At 41.9% G+C, this 21,367-nt stretch overlaps 1 protein-coding gene across 1 annotated transcript in view; it reads right to left on the bottom strand.

The window, feature by feature from the left end:
- Positions 1–171: 171 nt before the first annotated feature.
- The window catches only part of rapgef5a (Rap guanine nucleotide exchange factor (GEF) 5a), a 71,443-nt gene continuing 50,247 nt past the window's right edge, over positions 172–21,367 (bottom strand). The window contains exons 12-26 of the mRNA XM_049603334.1: positions 16,189–16,267; positions 15,944–16,088; positions 12,962–13,053; positions 12,802–12,832; positions 12,319–12,397; positions 11,851–12,000; positions 10,723–10,820; positions 9,645–9,767; positions 9,041–9,219; positions 8,835–8,925; positions 8,706–8,756; positions 8,465–8,552; positions 8,294–8,358; positions 6,196–6,250; positions 172–4,462 (exon numbers count right to left, since the gene is read on the bottom strand). Of these exons, the coding sequence (XP_049459291.1) occupies positions 4,344–4,462; positions 6,196–6,250; positions 8,294–8,358; positions 8,465–8,552; positions 8,706–8,756; positions 8,835–8,925; positions 9,041–9,219; positions 9,645–9,767; positions 10,723–10,820; positions 11,851–12,000; positions 12,319–12,397; positions 12,802–12,832; positions 12,962–13,053; positions 15,944–16,088; positions 16,189–16,267 (1,445 nt within the window). The 3' untranslated portion in view covers positions 172–4,343. The remainder of the gene's footprint in view (positions 4,463–6,195; positions 6,251–8,293; positions 8,359–8,464; positions 8,553–8,705; positions 8,757–8,834; positions 8,926–9,040; positions 9,220–9,644; positions 9,768–10,722; positions 10,821–11,850; positions 12,001–12,318; positions 12,398–12,801; positions 12,833–12,961; positions 13,054–15,943; positions 16,089–16,188; positions 16,268–21,367) is intronic.

The following is a 21,367-nucleotide window of genomic DNA, read 5'->3' as shown; positions in this document are numbered from 1 at the left end:
ATCTTTCAGAAACAGCTGAAAGGTCACTTTCTTTTATACGCTTCAGAGAGGGTGTCTGCACTGCTGGCGAGATATTATTGGTCAAAACCACTTGGTAAACACTGTCACTGGCATACGACTACACAGTATCTGAACATGAGCCAAAAAAGACCACCAGCTCACCCAGAGACGTCACATAAAACCTATAATTTATTCATTTCAGTCAAATGTTGACATAGTAAAACGCTGCTTTAGAAAAGACATGTGGCTTCAGCTTCAGGTTGAGGGGACACGAGGGGAGACGTATTGCTTTGTGGTTGACTATTTTTTTCATTTACAACTGATAAATAATAACAACATACCAAACATGGGCATGTATTTACACATCAACAATATTACAATAGTACAAAGCCTTCAGTGTGTCCTCTCTTGCATTGTGAACTTTTGTATTTTTTTTTTGTTTTAACATGCAAACAGGTTTTAAACAACATTGCTTTTTAAAAAAACGTAACTTTACACAGTCATGACAACGGCCGATAAAACACTAAATACACCCTCCTGTTGGTTTCCTGTTCATCACAGCATTTGACACCAGAGGAAGGAAGAGCGTGCTCACGCTGACCTGCTCTTCTGCTGCCCTCTAGTGGCCACAAAACACAAGTAGTTTTATATTCTAGCATTGCAGCTTCAAACCACAAACATCCTTTCTTTTCAAGATCGCGCCTCCACATTGTTGAATCTCTGAACATGGCACATGAACTTTTGTCACCTCAAAAATACATAAATAAACAATATCTTACAATAAATAAGTAATACGGCAATTATTCTGCTCTTTGAACACAATGAGCAGAGGTGTGTTTGTGCATGTGTGCGTCATGTACAGGTTAATCGTAAAAATGACAACCACAAGGCCTTTCTGTGACACCGAATATGAACAGACCATGGCGCTGATTTATCAGCTCTAGCAGTCCAAGACTCACTGATTTAGTCTACCTTTAACGGGGGGGAATCCACTCTCACAATTTACAAATGTTATTCTTACAATCTTGAAGGTTTTATGAAATATTTGTGGATATGAATAAATCCTGGATGGGAACAACCTCCAGAATGACATATGTAACGCTTTCCTAAAAATGAACTTCTTTAGTATTTGTTTAAATGTTACACCGACATCATGTCAAATACTTAAAGGGACAGTTCACCCCTAATTAAAAATAAATGTTTTTCCTTTCTAGATTGTTCTGATGTGACTTGTCAAGTGTTCGAGGTATCGGAGTCGTAGAGATGTCTGCCTTTGTTTGATTATAATGGAACTAGATGTCACTCGGCTTCTAGTGCTTAAAGGAGGAAAAAAAAAACATCTGAAAAACTCAAAAGCAGTGTCTTTTTCCAGAAATCATGACCCAGTTACTTAAGATTTTCTTCCTACCAACTACACAGCCGTATCATTGCGCAAAGGGAAGCATCTACTCTTGGATGAGAAGCTTGTGCTCGTGACAGCGTGTAAAAATTATTGGTGTCCTCCACGGCTGAGCTGTAATGTTGGCTAGCTCAGTGGTGCTAGGTGAGCTAGCATTAGATGCACACTTCCTTCTGCTCACAACAAGGCCTGTGGATTATCTTGAGTAACTGGGTCGAGATTTCTGTAAAGAGACATTGCTGTTGAGTACCACAACCCGAGTGCCATTTAGTTCCATTATATTGGAGAGAAGGCAGACATATCTACAGCCGATATCGCCAACACTCGGCAACTCAGACCAAAACAATCTTGACTGATAAACAGCACCACATGTAAGAAGAAAAATATGTATGTTTGATTTTGGGGTGAACTGTCCCTTTAAATGGCTCTCGCAAGCTTTCAATTGAATTAATAAATTTGGGTGACTGTGACAGTGATGACAAAAAATGGCTCCGCATTCAGTGTCAGGGCATCCACATGATGTGTTGGTGACCACAACAGGTTAGAGTCTGTCTTTAAAATGAGCCTTTAATGCACAGACGGAAACCAAGCTGCTCATGACACACAAATCATATTCAAAAGTGAATCTTCACCTATAGGTCATCTCTGATCTTTTTGAACCGAAGATGTTTTTGGCACTGAAGCAGTTCGGGGAAATCCCGGCCCTCTCTCCACCATTTGATTCGTTATGATCTGTGGGATAAAGCAGCTCTGTACTCTGAAAGGCTTAGTGTTGGAATGATGATAAAAACTTGTGGCATCCTTTCTACTGTATTGCACTTTACCCCCCGTGTTTTTATAACTATCCAAACAATGCAAGACATGCCCGCTACATAGCATTTAGGAACCTCGCCTTTGGATGTTTCCTCCTCCTAAGCAGAAATGTACCACTGAAGCGACTGGCTATGCATGAACAGATACAGGGCGGGGACAAAATAACACAAACACTAATACGGTCTGCCAGATTTGATGCTGTTATTGTAAAGGCTGCGTTCCTTGTCTGACTTTGTATGCATCATCATCATCACTCATGTCATTTGTGAGTGATTCCCCTCATCCCATGCTGCATTTCCTTCAGACTGACATTAGCAGTGCAGCAGGCTGGTCCCTCAGTGATTTGAATAACAAATAGATGTTTTTCACATCATGCCATGTCAACAGGGAATTTGTCTTGAGGATTTGCTTGGCTCAGAAAGGATCATTTTTCCTGCCAATAAATAGGTGGAGAGCCAAAATAATAAGAACCAATGTTAGAGTGATAACTGTAATACAGCTTGTGCCCTTGTGCCTCCATTATTCTGTCCACACCCTGTGTTGGTTATCACAGACAGTTTACACAACGACCACCTCTGAATGAAGTGATATTTTCAGTCAGTAAGAATAAATGTCAAAACCTCCTCATGATCATGATTTTGTTGAATACAGCTATTGTTTTTTAAAACAAATGTCTGTGTTGCTTGACTTTTCTTTTGACATAATGTAACTCAAGGATTTCAAAAGGAAAAATAGCTCTGTGATAGGGCTGTGTTTCCATAGCAACCCCGGGGGTGAGTGGGATACCATCGCACACCCTGAAATCAGTCATCACAATGTCAGAAAGCATTTCTGTGAGGAGTCTGATCTGCTTTACATGATCACAGACCAGGCATCCTCCCAGGGCTCATTCAAGGAAATCAGATTCTGTGGTTAAAAAAAAAAATAAAAAATACTCTACAGTACATCTATGCTGCAGGACTTAATGCGACGTTTGGCACTGAAAAATGTATAGGTCCATATTATATACAACGTAAAATTATCAATATCTATTCACACAAAAGCATCATAGAGTAGAGTGCATGAGGAGTGTTTGGCTAAAAGTCAACCAGGACTCTACACTGCAAACACAGAGAACCAAAAACTGTTCACTATTCATCAACAGTTTTTGATCTCTGGCACGTTCAGGAGAGCTTTAGTGTTGTCAATGTCAGAGTCAGTCAATTAAAACCTCTCACAATGCTTCCTTCAGATGCCAGATACTGTTAATGCTGCACCTTTTGTCACTCGCTGGCGCCGCACGGACGGCGCCTCAGTGAGAAAAGGTGAAAATGTGTTGGCATATTAAAGTGTTGTACTGCCTCAGCCCTGGTTGCTGTTTGCGTTACATAATACGCTACCACACAATAACCAAAAAAAGCTCCACATCATACACCTAAATAACTATGGCATGTATCCTGGATATACATGCAGCACGGGGCAGGTATGTGATATGCAGATGAACTCAAAGGAGACTATCGATGGGGCAGAGATCGTGGCCATCAGGTTATAAACACATCTAACTCCTCTACAGATGGTTTTGTGTTTGTAACTGAAATGATGAAGAGGCTATCAAGTCCTTGTTGACCTCCCGGGGGTTGGACGAGACTTGAAAGACAGAAATAAAGGAACATTCCACCTGCTAAACAGGCTCATAAATAACCAAAATCACAACAAAAAACAGGGGCATATTCAGTCCAATAGATACTGTACAAACTAATTACAGCTTCCTCTTCTCTCCGTCTCAGCTTGGCAAATCTCCATTTTGCTGCGCAGAATCTCCTCCTGTAGACGGTTCGCAAAGCGTGTGCAGACTTCAATCCTTTATAAACACGTTCGGTGTTATAAAGCCTTTAGAGAACAGGCAGCTCTGTGTCTTCGTGGGTTTCCTCAGAACACATGGCACCTTATTGTCCACTTGGCACCACTGCTGGTGGTGTGATTTTGTTGCAGTGTATGTGTGAGTGTGTGGCATTCTGCTGTGCAAAGCGTCACACATACTCGGTGCTTGCATTTCCACTGCGCGGTGTCCAGTGTGTTGGTGTATGTGTGTCTATGAGGGTACGTGTGTGTGTGTGTGTGTGTGTGTGTGTGTGTGTGTGTGTGTGCGTCTTTAAGCACGTGGCTCCAGCTTGTGTGACAGTTCGAAAAGCGTCTGTTGATTGTCGATAATGTGCAGGTATTGAACACTCGCCCTCAACTCCGCACTGTCGACCCCGATTACCTCGTTGCCTAAGAGACAGACATAAAACACGCACATTAGTCACACATAGAAGAGTTTTCTCTGCTGGAAAACACACACGTTCACACACATTTGGAACAAACACAGACTGTATTATGGCCATATAAAGAGAGTAAAAGACTGTCTGGAAATGGTTGCTTAGAAACTGTAAGAGAAAACGGAGTGATACAGGTGCAGTACACAAACTCAGCTGCAGGTGGCGGTACAGCCCTCATAACGAGTGGATCCATCAATACTTCAGTCAGAATCTGGTTTATTGCAAGCAATCTGTCTTGGTGTATTGGTGCATACCATAGTAAGACAAAATGAAATTAACTGGAGATACCACCTCGTGGTTGAAAGCCTCCGCCAACCAGTCAAGTTGCACTTTTCGTCCACGTTTATCAGACTCATATGTAGCCATGACAGTAAGCAATGCTTTAAATGTGGATGTTGCTGCAAAAATGCTACAAAATTTAAAACATTGATGCTTCAAACACACCTTCAACTCGGCAGCACAACAGATCTGTGCAATCAGCATAGTTTCAAGGTGGACACCCAAGATTACTGTCACCAGTTTAGTATGTGACCAAATGCTCTCCTTCTGTTCCTGACTTAAAGGGATAGTGCACCCAAAAATGAAAATTCAGCCATTATCTACTCACCCATATGCCGAGGGAGGCTCAGGTGAAGTTTTAGAGTCCTCACAACACTTGCGCAGATCGAAGGGGAGAGGTGGTAGCAACACAACTCCACCTAATGGAGGCTTACGGCGCCCCAGATTCAAATTCTACAATGAGGCTAAAAAAAGAGTTCAAATGACGTTTTTCCAAACAACTTTTTATGTCTGGGCTTCAGGACACTTGGATCACTACGGACGAGCAGTATGGAGATATTTTGTGGTTTCAATTATGTGTTTTTGGACGTTTGAATCTGGGGTGCTGTAAGCCTCCATTAGGTGGAGTTGTGTTGCTACCTCGTCTCCCCTTGGATCTCCGCAAGGGATGTGAGGACTCTAAACTTCACCTGAGCCTCCATCAGCATATGGGTGAGTAGATAATGGCTGAATTTTCATTTTTGGGTGCACTATCCCTTTAAGATGTTGAATAATTATCGGTTTTATTGCCGAACATTATGATGTCAGAGTGACGTTGACCTCTGACTTTTTGGATATAAAATGTCACAACTTTATCATTTTATCCTATTAGACATTTGGGTGAAATTTAGTCATAAGTAATTTTTGTTATTGTTATTGTTATTGAATTCTTGAGTTAGAGCAAACATGTTTTGTTAGGTCACAGGAAACTTTTACCACCAAAATCTAATCAGTTCATCGAGAATGTTACGGACGTAAGTCATGGTGACTTTGACCTTTGACCACAAAATGTAATCAGGTTATCCTTTGTCCTTAAGGCGGACACATGGACAACCTGAAAACATAGTGCCTTTGGCCAAGGCTGTCACCAGTACGGAGGCATAAAATTAAAAGCAAGTATTGCAAAAATCAAGAAGCATAAATACAGAATGAAAGACAATTACCACAAAAATAAGGAAAGAGTGCTTTAGGTAGAAAATATGTACAATATATCAGAATTAAAATGAAAGAGCTGTGCATCCAAACCTAACAGTTTGTCACAAGAGGGGAGACTATGAGCCTGTAGAGCCCCTGTACAGTAAGCCTGTCTTATAATTTGTGATGTTCACATCATTGCAACAGAATTCACTCTGAAGTGGGAGGACTCACCTGGCTGGTCGCTCTGGCAGTGGCGAATCATCCTCACTGTGTCTGCGATCATATGCTGTTGGTTGAGGAGAAGACATGTTGCATCAGTGCAAAACCAAACAGTCGAGATCTAATAGTGATGGTGTGTTGAGGTGAAATGCAAAACACAGCTTGGTCTCAGAGAATTTGGCCTCTGTAAATAAAGGTTTCGGTCATTCAATCAATCAATCAGTGAAGTTGTTAATCTGACGACTCCTTCAGTGGTCATTGCCTTCTGACAGAGTTTTCTCCTCTCAGACCTGACAGATTCACCGCCTTTCCACTAATTTAATTCTGCTTTTTACTGACCAGGACTGAGTAGAGCTAGCCAGTAATTTTGTTTTGTCGATAATGTGCAGGTATTCAATGCTCGCCCTCCTCCTCCTACCACCCAGGGGTGATTGTAGTTAAAGGTGGCAGTGATCATTTAAAGCACCACTCTTCACACAGATTTTATTATCTCCAATTTAGTTTTACTAAAGACGAAAAGGAGTTTGAACAAGGTGGCTGCTGTTAAATTCTCTCTGCAGCATTATGTGGATTTCGATTAATATAAATAACAATAATTACTTTGCCAGACTCTGTTGGGTAAAATGCACAGGTCCAGTTTGTGTTGGTTCAGGGTGTTCAATAAACCCCCTAGTGGCTGCAGCAAAAAAATGCATGTAGGGATTTTAATCTAATCTGTATTTTTTTAATAACACATATAATAAATAAGTAACAATATCAACCTTTTTTGTGTCCTCTTACTGACAGAATAAGAAAGTCTTTTTGTTAACTTAAAAGTAACTTAAGTCCTTGTGTTGAGACAGACAGCCCCTGCTTCCCTTAGCTGGCAGCCATGGGTGCGTCCGTACATACAATCTGTTGAAGAAATAAAGCTTTCTATTTCTATATAAATTAAGATAGAGTTAAGATAAGCACATTCACTGTGCTTGGTGCTCTGCTTCGCCATCTCCTCACACAGAGTGCCCCAAGTATGCTCTGCCACACTGAATATACGGTGCTCTGAATAACCAGATAGTGTATTCCGACAGCGCTCTGAATTTATGAATGGTCTAGTTCGTGCCAGAGTGTGCCAGGCGCTCAGAATGACTTTTTAGGAACACACCCCACAGTCCGAACACCGTATTTAATGTACACAGCATCCATAACCTAATAGTCATATTAGACACCATGGGATAGGTCCATCAACAAGTCTGCGACACACATCTCTGCAGAAATGCTAATAGCTGGGATCTGTATCTCATTTACGGTCATGTTTTTAGTTTGTGCAAGTTTGGTTTCTATGGTAGAGCTCGGTTTATTAGTGGATATGAAAATGCACCTGCTGGTAATCTGATTATTAATTCTCCTGTAAATAAAGCCTCTGTTGTATGCATTACATTCCTCAAGACTTATTTTGTAGTGAACCCTCAACCTTAAAGTTCAAACTGCACCTATGGTTAATGTGGTTAATGTGTGCCAAACTTGTGGTTATCAAATAACATCTGCCTGTGTCTGACTCGCAGTGCAGCGGTGAGTTTAGTCACTAACACATCAGCATCTGATTGTGACTGATGAGGCCGTTTGTTTCTTCTCTTTCTTGTAAAAATAAAAAAAGAAATCAAATTGTTTTTTCTTCTTTCTGTTCCTTGTTGGCGACATGCTGCACTGATTAATTACTGAGAAACAAACGTATGATTGGGAGCAGCTGTGGCTCAGTAGGTAGAGCTGGTCACCCCTAATCACTGGGTTGGCAGTTGGATCCCCAGCTCCTCCTGTCCACATATCCACATATCAAAGTGCCCTTGGGCAAACTGCTCCCACTGATAAGACCAGCACCTTGCACGTTAGCTCGCTGCCATCCGTGTGTGTGGATGGGTGAATTAGAGGCAAATTGTAAATGAGGGCTATATCAATTACTGCATTTACTATTAATGTGATCGATCAATCACCTGTTGACGAATCCTGTTTTGTGATAAATGTAGTTACGAGATGAAAATTTGAACAATCGCCTCATTTAATATGTGGTCTTTGCTGTGTGACATTGAAACACAAACTCAAACAATGAACGTCTTTAGAAAGTGACTCAACTCACCAGCTTCTCAAAGTTGACCAGGTTGTCGTGGAAGGTTTTATTTCCTTCGTGGATAAAGGTGATATCTAAGAGCAGAGGACAAGTTCATTACTACTGATTCGTTCACCAAAAGCAATAAAGTGTATGTGTGTGTGTGTGTGTGTGTGTGTGTGTAGGGGTCGGAGATGATACCTTTCAAGAGAAGAGGCATGAAAGGGATCTTGGGAGGCTTCATCTTCTTGAAGGCTTCCCTGTAGGCTTTGTGGTTCAGAGATGGATCCTGAACAAAGACAGGAGGTGGAGAAAGCGAGAAAACAGAATGAGAAGAAAGGATCAGAGAAGGAGAGGAGATTTTAAGATTTGATTATCAGGCTAAAAAAGGATCATAGTTCAAGTTTTGCACCTATCTCTGTCTCTGTTGAGTAAGACTCACCGTTATGAGCTCCAACTCTGAGAAAAGTTTCTTGAACTTCCCTGGACATTTCTAAAGGAAAGAGTTTGGTCAGAATTTGATTTAAAACAAGTGTATAAGTTCACTAAATGCTAAAACACATATGCTTACCTCCCAGGTTTGGTTGAGTCGGCTGACAGCTGCTGTGTTGAGACCCATGATGATGGCAAATGCAGAGTTCAAATTTCTTTGGGCTTTACAACTGCAGATACACATAAATGTAGAATAACTTGTATCAGTGCACAGGAGCCTTGATGTTTTTGATACATGCAGGTTTATTTGTGTATATTTCTCCAAAAAAGTGCATGTGTTCTTACTGAGCTGCGATCTTGATGAACTTTTTTAGCAGCTGCACTCTCTTGTTGAGTGATACGCACATGAGCACCTCAGACATGACCCACTGCTGGACCTCATTACAGCGCTGGAGCAGGACTGAGAGCGCCACCGTGTGGCCGGTGCCAGGAGCACGGCTAAGGGTGTAGTACACCAGCTCTTGCTGCGTGTGGAGGGAGGGAAGAACGTGAGTGGAAATCCAAAAATGTCCAAAAATAGGTACACATTTTGGCCAACCAACAGTCCAAACCCAGCCGAAAATATCAATTTACGATCATATAAAAACAGAGAAAAGCAACAAAAGCTCACATATTTAAAAATGGGAAAACATTGTCTAGATTTCCTAAAGATACAGAAAGTGTAAGGTGCAGCCTGTGCCTCTTCATCTGCGGCGTCTTCACAACAAATATTCAGCTTTTCCTGACAGCCGCTCAGCTGCAAGACGACTTTCTGTACTCATGATCCAGCAAGTCTTGTAGAGCATTTGCATCTTTAATGCTTATGTTCCAGCAATCTCTGTCATGAATATGAATTTATTATAAACTATGTGCACACCCTTCATGCATATATTTGAGTGTTTGTGTGTACCTCGTGGATGGATTTGAAAAGGCTCCAGTCCAGGTGTGTCAGAGCAGCTGCCACGTCCCAGGTGTTAATACCTAAGAGTCGCACCGGTCTCCTGCTTAGCTCAGCGCTGTCTGTTAAAGGAGGCTGTTCACACAAAGTAAAGTTAGTGCACAGAAAGGTAAGGTATACACAAAAATATAGCACACCCTGTACGTACACACAGGGGCTATCGCTCTACTGGAATAGAGCTGTCTCAAAAAAGCTTAACAATAGCAAGAATATATCATCTTCATAATAACTTACAGAACAACGAGGCTGTGGGGGGGATTCAAACATCACAACATTCAAAGGAAACAATACAGCTCAGAGCTATTAGAGCAATTACCTCCTGCCTACAATCAGCACTGAAAGCTGAGAAGGGAGCAGTGATTCCTGTAACACTATTGTTCTGTCTAGCTCTGGTTACAGCAGCCTGACAGACAATATGCGTAATAAAAACTGAGTATTACATGCCTTACCAGCCTGTAAGTTGGGCAGTAGATAAATCAATCTAATGTAGAGCACCTAGTTTGTCAATGATAGGCCGCTAAATAAATTTACCCCAAAGAAACCAAAATCCTTCAAACTATGATTTCTAAAATGCCCAATATTGCTAAATTATTTAATGATTCACACTGAAGCTCCACAGGAAGAAAAAACATGCCATTACAGAACAACACTGAGCCCTGATACAGCACTTTCCAATCCTGCTGTCACGGTTGGGCAACAACAGAACAATTGTGGCTCACACCTTTTCTCTCCTATTGAGTCAGAGTTAACGACAATAACCTGACCTGAGTTCTTCCAGCTTGCTTATGATGCATGACTCATCGTAACACTGTAAAAATATGTCACTCTGGGATTTAGAATATTTATTTTCATGCCTGATTTAGCCACAAGATGATACAGAGGCTAGGAACAATATTAGAGGCAGCAAATGCCCCCAATAATCACATTTGAGAGGTCGTGGTTTGCTTTAAACCTGCAAGCTGCATCTTTAGCCTCGATTAATGCTCGTGAAAAATTGAGATTAAGTGTTAACAGAGCAGCATTTACACACCAGAATCTCTGTGAGATCCCTGCGACAGGCCACAAGCTTTCCCTGTGGGGTCATAGACTCTGAGTACACACAGTCACTGGGCTGTAACACCCTCCGCTCTGCAGAGACACACAGAAGGAGAAAAAGAAAGAGAGGAAGACATGAATGTTGATAACAATTTAGAGCCAAGAGTGTGGAGCAGTGACTCTCAACCAGGGGTACTTGTATCCCAGTGTTGCAATTGCCAAGAGGTACATTGAAAAAGACTGTGGAGTAGTGCAACTAATTAAAAATAAAAAGCTATGTAATGGATAAATGATTGAAAAAGATAGCTATTAAAAAAGTAAGTAAAAAAAGGTAATTAAGGGCGGCAGTAGCTCAGTCCATAGGGACCGGATCAAATATGGAGTGTGGACGAGTAGCTGGAGAGATGCCAGTTCCCCTCCTGGGCACTGCTGAGGTGCCCCTGAGCATGGCACCAAACCCCAAACCGCTCTGGGTGCCTGTCCAGGGCAGTCCCCTCACTCTGACATCTCTCCATTTAATGCATGTATAGGTCCTGTTTGTGCATGTGTGTGTATGTGCAAGACAACAGAGTGAAGAAATTGAATTTTCCCTTGGGGATTAATAAAGTATATAAGATCTAATTAAAAAATGAAAATGAAAGAATTATTAACATTAACTAAAAGTAACGAATAAACAGTTGAAATAGTTAACGTCAACTAAAATGAGCATATAAACAGTCAAAACAGTAACATTGGCTACAAGAAATGAAAAATCAGTTCAAACAGTAGGCTTACATTATTTTAAAGCACTGAACAAAAGATTCAAATATTAGCGTTAACTATAAGTAACCAAACACGGTTAAAATAGCTGTATTAACCACTGCTGCAGGGTGTCTGCCCATGTGGTAAAATATGACATGTAACGTTGGGATGAGATCATGTTGTAACTAATAAGAGTTAGTTAATTGAAATAGCTGAAAGTAACGTAGAAATGGTTGTTATAGCTAAGTGTGATAAATAAATGGTAGTTAATAGCCTTAACTGTGCTTGAAAGATCCAGTTTATGACACTGAGGTAGGAATGAAAACCTGACCAAACCAGCCCAAACAAGGTCGTGCATTTCTTTATGTGTTCGTCCGTGTACCTCCACTGTGTGACGCCACAGCAAGAACCATGTCCTCCTCTGCTCTGTCCATCTTCAGACTCACAATTCTTAGCAGCTCATGGGCCTCCAGTGAGGGGTGTGTGTGGACACTCAGGTAGGAGTCAGCACTCACGTACACGCAACAAATCACTGGAAGACAGACAATGTTCACAGAGCAGTTAATGTGCCGCACATATACTGTAAAAGTGTAAATAGCTAAAATAAAAATACCGAAATACTGTAAAATCATAATCAAGCAGATGCAGAAAATCTTAAGTATTTACGAGAGAGTTGGGTTAATTTTGTCAAGTACTCAAGCAGACAAAGAAACTGAGCACGCTGTATTTAAGCAATTTGCATCTGCACATTGAAATTAAAACTCACAGGCTGTCATTATGCGTGATTGTGAACAGTCCCGGGCAGCGTGTTGTGTGTGTGTGTGTGCATGTTTCTGTGTCTGTTACTCACCCTCTCTAGTATCAGGCGGTGGACTTCGGAGTGGCAAACAGTTTTCCTTCAAACTCAGCTGCTGATACATTTGTTTACTCTGACAGAGAAGGAGCAGAAGAAAAATGGAGATGTATAATACTGTGTCTATACTTCACTGAATATAGTGATGCACTGATAACACCTGTGTCAGCTCCTATCCACCTTATTCCTGAGGGCACTACTGTAGAAATGATTATGGACGCAACTTCCAGTGAGATAGCGGAAGTAGCAGTAAGCTAGTTAGTCCCATAGACTGTCTGTGCACCCTATACTTTTGGCTTGAACGAGTAATTTAAGTAGTGGTGTTGTTACTTAACATTGGCTGACACAAACAAGAACATTTGTTGGCTTTGAAAAAAATCATATCACTGCACGCCAAATTATATTTTTATGTATGCCATTAAAGCATTTGAATGCAGTAAAATGTAGCTGACAGTGTCATGCAGTGTCTCTCGAGCTTACCTTTTGGTTTGGAGGGCAGTCATCGACCGTGCTACAGGAAAGAAACAAGCACAACGATGAGGAGAAAAGCAGGTGGGCATAGAAAAATAATAAATTAAAAAGCATACAGTAATGATTAGTCATATTTGATACAGAGAACAAACTCCTTGTGCACACTTACTGTCTACGGCGCAGAAGTTTCTGGAACTCCTTCAGGTCTTTCTCCAACGTGGGGAACTCATACAGATCCTCTAAAACACACCTGTACAGGGTCTAACAGAGAGCAAAGGGTGCAGGAACATGTTAGCACTTGTTGATTGATGGTTAAATATTGTTTTTGTTTGGTCCACCAGGAAGGCTGGTAACTGGCAGCAAGAAGCATTTGAATGCTTTAGTCTTTGGTCTTTGGATGTTCTCAGACTCTAACACTGCTATCCACCTGGCTCGGTCTCTGAGCAACATTGTACATTGGCTCCATATTAAACAGATATCTGATTAGCTGCCCGTTACAACAATCTACACCCATCTGTAGGATAGGGCATAAGTCCCAAATCATACTCCAATGCTTTGAGCATCATAAATGAAATCCCTTTCATCTTAATTCTTAGCAGCAGGTGGAATAAATCTCAAAACAAAACTATTCATAACAGAGGCGAATGAGGATTTTTTTTGTTTTGTAATTTAGGTGGAACCTTTTAACCCTACCAGTCCTCATGGTTGGCAAGCAAAAACAAAATATTCTCTTCTTTGCCCTTATTCTAAAAAAGACAATTTTCCTTCTAAGCTGTTAACATGGCTGAGGAAGATGAATATTCCACTAATATTTCTGTTTACATGCAGCCATGCACACTTGGATTTACGTCTCCTAACATGTCGTTGATCACGTCAAACTACAGAAAAGTGGAACAGCTGTCACTTGCGCCAGGATTTTTTTCAAAGAGGGCAAAACACTATAAAATACTAAGGGATCACATTGTAGGATGAACTTCATAATCATCTTGCAGACAGCACTCCCTCCTTGTCTATATCTAAAAAGAGATTATTGATGAAACTATTTTGACACTATGTTTGACAGTTTACTGGGACGAGTCGATCGTGGTAAAATGATTTTGTTTAAATTATTTAGTTCCGTTTGATTTTTATTTTCCTATTTCATTTTTTTTCTCTTATTTAACCTTATTTTATTCATTATTTATTTACTTTTTACCCCATAAGATGTACATTATTCATTTTCCTTGACTAAACAAGGTCAGGGTGGGGTCAAGTACTCCTCGGGTTTCCGACCGCACCTGCACATTCTCTAACCTACTCTTTATATAGAGTGATTTGTACTGAATCTATAATTTGTTCCTTTTATATGTGCAAATAAATAAACAATAATAAAAGTTTTACACTGGTGGCAGAGTTGTCAGACGGCCTCCCTCTTTCACTTCTTTAACCACTGGCATTGTAATATTTGCAGATATCCAAAAACCTGTTGATATCCAAGTCTCTCATAATGGTTAAAAGCAGGTGTGTTTTTCCTTCCAACCACACATGCAGGCTTTTCATTTGCACATGCATCTCTATCCCACAGCCTTTCCAAACTGCTGGCTTGTTGGTTTGTGTACAACAAATCCATGACAATGCACAGAGCTGACCGTAAACAGGCAAGAGGATGTGTGGTGCAAACTGCAGCAAAAACTCAGGTTGTGAGTGTGTTGTATACTTGTCCAAAGAATACTCCTAAAATCCAAATAATACCAGCATGTACCGCATCTTAATTGTCCTATTTGAAATATTAGTGGAATAGCAGAGTGCACGTAAACGTACCCAACGTCAGGAAAAACTACTTCCCATAAAGGAGGTATGACATGCAACCGAGGTTCATGAGGATGATTTGAACCAAAAAAATCACCTGGCTCTAACATTACAGTCTGCTCAGCTCATTTACTGAGTACCATCAAGTGTAAATTATGCTGCGTAGGTAGATTACATTAAAGAAACATCAGACAAATTCTGTACCTTGTACTTAAATGACTGACTAGGCACACTCTGTGGTGTCTGTGTGTGCCTGGCTGTGTGCGTGCTTGGCAGAGAATTAGTAAGTAGCATGAAAGCTCAGGAGGCAGTAACAGTAACAACTTGCAAGGATCCACACTCGTGCGCGCGCGCACACACACACACACACACGTCTCCAAACACCTGCTTATCGCTGTCATTGACCCACCGTAGCCTCCCATCCCAATTCCCCTCTCATTCCTCTGTTACTAGGCAACTATCACCTGGGTTACGCACTCCATATGAGATTATACCCATGCCAACCCTCGCACTTTGGTTTCCATGGTAACCCGGCACCGAGCAGCGGAGCCGGCAGGTTACGGAGGGACAAGTGATTGGTGAGTGCGCGCGCTTGTTGCGGGTGAGCGTGTGGACGAGCACACGTGTGATCGTGTTGCATGTGTTTGTTTCTCTCTCAGTGTCACGGTCGTCACGGGGATTCAAATCCAATTCAGCCGACCATGTGAAAATGTAACAGGAACACAGTGGGTACCAGCAGCATTTGTCGTGAGAAATGTGACACTAATAATCTGTATGTGTGTCTCTTCAGTGTCCGTGATTTCCTGCGGATGACACTGTGTTTTGTACAAATGATAAGTGGTCGTGAAATTAAAGATTTGATAATTTTATGTTACTTGTCATTAGATAGATGTGAATTATTCTCTTCGCCAATGTGTATTACTCTTTGAAAAAAACATACAGCCACATATTATGATAATATCCCTCATTATTTGTATGATTCATCATGAAGTGTATTTTTTTCCTTTCTTATTAGTTTGCTTCATCAGAAAGATGATAAAATCATCAGCGAGGTTCCCCGTGGGAGACAGCTGAAACAAAGTACAGTTTAACCAGACATCCAGCAAACAAAAAGATCAAACACACACACACACTTTTCAGCTCTCTGTTTCCACAAAACGCTTGATGTCCTGTCACGCAGAACTTAACAAAGGACAACCCCATTTTAGAATGAGACAAAGAGACAAATGAAGATGAATGAGGCTTCTTATGTTCTTCAGTGACACGTGTGAAAGGACACCAGAGGATCAAACTCATTAAATCGTTGAAATAGAAGACATGGTGAGGAGAAAAGAAAGATTTTTAGTTACGAGTAGTGCCGTACCTTCATAAAGCTCCTGACGTGCTCCTCTTCCTTCAGGAAGTCCTTGTAGAGCCTGCTCCAGTGGGCGACCAGCTGCAGTACCTTACGCTTCCTGAAGAGAGCATCTTTGCCCTCCTCCTGGCCCCTGCAGCGGGCGCTGCTATAGGTGAGAGCGGTCAAGGAGACAACGAAGAACAGTGCAGAGGCTGAGAGGATTAGTGTGTGTGTGTGTGAGATTACACGAGTGTGTTTGCCAGTAAGGATATTGTCCCAGCAGAGCCTGACAGAGGTCGTTAGTGGACATGAACACCAGATAGGTCAACAGGAAGTCATCCAACAGCATTTCTGAAACAAAGGAAACACATCATCAGTCACTTCCAAGGCCTTCACTGGCAAAGTGGTCGACTTATCTCTGAATTAAGATGTGAAAAGTCTCCTTTGGTTTCTCCCATTCTTCACTTCTGATTCCCTCACTCAACACTATCTATTGATAAATGTACCCTCCATGTGTAACACATTAAAAGTAGGCTTTAACCCCTCAACTTCAAGAATGATCCTTCCCATTTTCCCCTCGTGTGGTCCTTCGTAGCTTTTAAGTCATGATAATCAATCACTGTGTATCAACAGTGGATCACATGACTGTGCAATGTGAAAAGGGACTGCTGATGGACAAAGTTAGCAACTAGCTTGTGAAAATAGTGGAGCATCTAGCAGCAAAAGAGCCAGATATTTCCCTCAGGAGTCGGTGGTGACCAAAAATAGAGCTAAAAGCAGAGTGAATGTTGGGCTTACATTCATCAGGTGGACAGACAGAGGACTAATGATGAATGCCCTTGTTGCTCCATGTCTGTTGGATGTGAATATGTGCATCTCTTTGCTAAGACACTTGCCATAGCAACTTAAAAAGGTGAAAAAAAAAATTGATCGCAAACAAATGTCAAATATCACTTATCTCAATGTTAGTTATTAACATGCTGTTGACAGAACCATAGAGGCTGAATTCAACCACAAGAGCATTGCAGCACCCGCACAGTCTACAACATAGACATGCTACTGTTAGCCTATCTAGTAATCCATCTTCACAAAAGGCAGCGGTTGCAAGCATGTTTATATTTAATATTCTACATAATTGCATTTGCAAGACAAACGTTAAGTATACTGTGAATACTTTCTACATCATCACACAGAGACTAACATTCAGGGAGCAGAGCAGCAATCAGACAACATAAAACAAATCCGCTGCTCAAGCTAGTGACACATAACATTTATAACAAAACAGTATTGTTCTCCACCTACCCCACATTTTGTCATTCTTATACAGACAGGACACTGTAAGGTGCTTTCTAAATTATTAATTCATCAATTAACGCAGTTAACTCTAAAATAAAAAGACCATGAAACATTTATCTTACAGTGTTTTCACACTTGGCCCTAATCAGCCCTCTAAACGGACTCATTTTTTGCACATATGTGAACACTCCTAGAGAACTCAGACCCTGAGCTGGTCTGAGTATGGCTGGCTTCAAGTCAGCGGTGCTGTTCGCTTAACCTGTGCCTTGTGAACACAAAGCGCTCCAGGCTCTCTTTGCTCTTTGCCATTGTATTCAGCCCTCCCGATCACATGCTGTTGCACTGGGACACTTGAAAAAAACAGTCAAAACCACATCGGCCTGTAACGCTTGCAAAGATGCAGGATGAGGAGTAGTTTGGTCCACGGAAGATACTGCATGTCTCCAGATGTGGAATGTAGAACACATCAAACGGCAACAGTCGCTAAGGTTTAACTTCAATTTTAAGTTCATCTGAAAGTGAGGGGCTTCATAACCACACTGCAGTGCCACATCACAGTAAACAAAAATAAACTGTGTCAATATATATTACATACAGGCTATAGTGTGAACTGAAAGAGGATTGAGGGCCCGTCAGAGCTGAAGTTGACCTCAGTCCCTTTTCTGTTGGTCCACTTTTTGGTGCACGTTAAGAGGATTGAGTTCAGTTTGTTTAAAAAGAACTATATGTGAAAACACCATGGATTGCCAGATATGTTTTAAGTTTTAGTGCGTCCAAAACCTTAGTATGAAACCATACAACTTGCAGTGAAATATTACAGTATGCAAACACTGGACACTTTGCCAACATGAATATCCCACAATGGGTTAGCGTGAGTAACCACGGATACGGCACCCCCTGATTTAAAAGCTAGTGTATGGAAGCATTTTGGCTTCTGTGAAGTTGAAGGAAAAAGGGACCTGGACAAGAGCCACACTGTATGCAAATGGATCCATCTATTTATGGATCATTACAGATATGATCTCTTTTTAATGCAGCAATAAGTCACACTGGGAGAAAAATTATTAATGTGTCAAAATTTCCGTGCATCAAGAATCGTTTCATAATCACATTGTAGCTCTCTGAATCATAATCGAATCGTGAGGTGACTTAAGATTCCCATTCCTACCACTCCATCAAATAAAAACCTGCTCCATGTCTTGTGCATAATTTCATAAACATTTCCTGAAAATTCAGCCAGGCATATTTAGCATCTTTGGAGACTTTGGAAAGAGCTTTAAGGAAAGCTAGGCAAACATTTCTTTCTCTTGGCTCATATTCACAACAACTTCAAAAAACTAAAGAAATTCATCAGAGTAGAGCAAGCTAATGTGCAGGAGAGACGGCAGCAGTGTGTGTATATGTGTGTGTGTGTGTGTGTGTGTGTGTGTGTGTGAGACTCAGCAGGTGTTCAATGGGTAAGAACCGAATATAAACAGCCCTCGTGGCAGATGGGTAATGAGCCATTGTTGGTGGTGTGAGGGAGCTGTGATGTGTGTGCATGTGTGTGTGGTGTCTAACTCTTTTCCTGGGAAAATGTGTGACCCAAATATGGCTCTGTCGGGCAGAGAGCAAAGAAATCAATTATAGAAGACTGAGCAAAGGCTGCGGCATTAATATTTGATCAACTGTCTCCTCTTTAGAAATAAAAATACAACTTTTCTCAAGAAATATTTTTAGGCAGGTCTGACTGAGCTTATCACTTTTTCAAAACCCTGCTGACTTACTTTCTGTGCAGCTCCTTCTTGACCAGCTGTTGGCCTTTTTTCTGCCTTCTATTTCCCTCCCTCACTCTCTCCATCCCGAACTCTCCTCATCCTCACCCCCCTTCTCTACACCCCCATTTTCATTTTCTCCTTCTCGGCGGTTACATTTCCTCCCACTACTACTCTCCTCCCACGCTCGCCCTCTCCGAGCTCTCTGTGATGATAAATATCCATTTTCATCTTCAACATATGCCCTCTGCGTTTGCCCACTGGCACACACAAAGTCAAACACATGCACTCATAGACACAGCAGTACACACACACACACCCAAACACATGCACACAGCACCCTGATGAATAACTCATTCAGTTCTGACCTTGGGGACTTTATCTCTTGCGAGGGAGAAAGGAAAAAGAGAGAAAATGTGTGCGTGCTGAACTAATCGCAGTAATCTGCTGCTGTGTTTTTTGTTGTGTGTGTGTTTTTACGTGTACGTGGGGAGGGGTGGTTGGGGTAATTGCTCTCTCTCTGTGGAAGCGTGTTCGAGCCTGTTCAACATGCTGCACAGCTAAGCCCACTAAAACGGCACACTGATGCTCAGCACCACCCTAGAGGACCTACACACACACACACGCAGACACGCACACCCTCATGCTTATTCAGCACACACAGACCGAAAGATAGACACACAGATACAGAGACAAAGACAGCCAAACATGCACATACACTCTTGATCTGCATCCCTGCTTCTACCTCCTTTGAAAAAAAAGTGTCTTTTCTCTCTTCAGTGAATAAATATCAGGCAGTCCTCCTCCACAAAGACCATCTCAGTTCTCTCTCTCTCCGACATTCATCTCTCTCCCTCTTTCTTCGTTTGCTTCCTGCAATTCAGTGAGATGGCTCCCTGTGGACTGCTGGGAACTGGTGGTGCTGAGCTGATACATAAAGAAGCCTTGTCTTAAAACGGTGCACACAGGCAGGAGCTGGGTTTTATAAAATGCAGGTTGGGACCCAGATGTCTCTGTGTGATAACCTTATTACTTCACTGGACCAGCGCTCTGTGGTGATACAGAATTGAATTTAGTTTGATCCAGTGGACAAAGACATCACGATCCATTGACTATGACAAGAAATCAGTTTGTGTTTATTTATTTTTGAATGCGCAGGAATGATTATCTTAAGCCCAGCATACACTGTACGATTTTTAAAATCTTGTTGTTAATACCAGCTCACACTGTACGAGTGAATCGTCTGCGATGTGCGGCCAAAGCTCACGATTTATGTGCTCACACTGTACATTCCGATCATCAAGCACGATCAGAGAGCTCACACTGTACAGGTGAAAAAGGCTCGTCGGCCCCTGCTGACTGTCCTGCCCGTTGACAGCTGTCAATAAAGATACATTTGAAACCTCCGATTTGTTCCGGAAGTGCCGTTGTTGTCAACGAAGCAGGACAAGTGGTTTGCTTTGATAATTTGCACTATACTGTGTGCCGAAATGTCCAAAAAGAAGAGGCGTCGGCGCATATGGACTCGCAGATGGCTTGAGAGACATGGACAGTATGGTTTGTCCATTTTACAACGAGAATTGGAGGTAAGCCGGCTACAGCCGGGTGCACCCTCTGTGTGTGTGTGTGTGTGTGTGTGTGTGTGTGTGTGTGTGTTGTACCTCATCTAGCGCACTAGCTTGTATGTTTGTTGCGCTTGCTTGAAAATGAGAGCAGAAAAAACTTACCAGGCAGCTGAAGAATATTGGCTATCTCCTGCCAGCGTTTCTCTCGTTGATAGTGGTCGTGGTAGGTGGAAGAAGAAACGTTGAACAGGCACTCATACTGTTGCAACAGCTCAACCAACCTGGCCTCCATATTTACAGTCCACCGACGCGTTGCCATGGTGATCTACATCTTCGCGCAGGTGCAGTGAGGGATAAATGCACAGACGTTGGCAAATCGGCTCGTGGCTCTGCTTCAACTGTGCGAATGTCTGTGCCGGCCGACCAAAATTTCTGACATGTCAGAAATTCATCCGACCGTCCGACCGTGGTTCTGGAACAGATGATTGGCCCTCACCCCCCCTGTACACTGCACAGCAAAAGACGCACGACGAAGCGGAAATCCGGCCCGAGCGTCGGCAGGTCGTGCGTCTCAAAAATCGGGTCAAATCCGGTCAAAAATCATACAGTGTATGCTGGGCTTTACTTGAACAGAATGTAAAGGACAAAAATCTAAACCAGGGGTGTCAAGAAGTCCAGAATTGGCTTGCCAAGGGGACCAATCTGGTCAACCAGATGACTTTGCAACCCTAATATTAATGAACATGTTAAGACTGCCTGTTTTCAGATGCTAGTTAAACTGTGTGAGTCGCCTACTTTTTGTAAAATGCTGCTTCAGAAGCTTCAGAAGAAGTTCA

This window comes from Epinephelus fuscoguttatus, linkage group LG17 (assembly GCF_011397635.1).
Source record: "Epinephelus fuscoguttatus linkage group LG17, E.fuscoguttatus.final_Chr_v1".
Taxonomy (NCBI): domain Eukaryota; kingdom Metazoa; phylum Chordata; class Actinopteri; order Perciformes; family Serranidae; genus Epinephelus; species Epinephelus fuscoguttatus.
The sequence above is the reverse complement of the archived record's forward strand: the minus strand, read 5'-3'. Positions and strand labels throughout refer to the sequence as shown.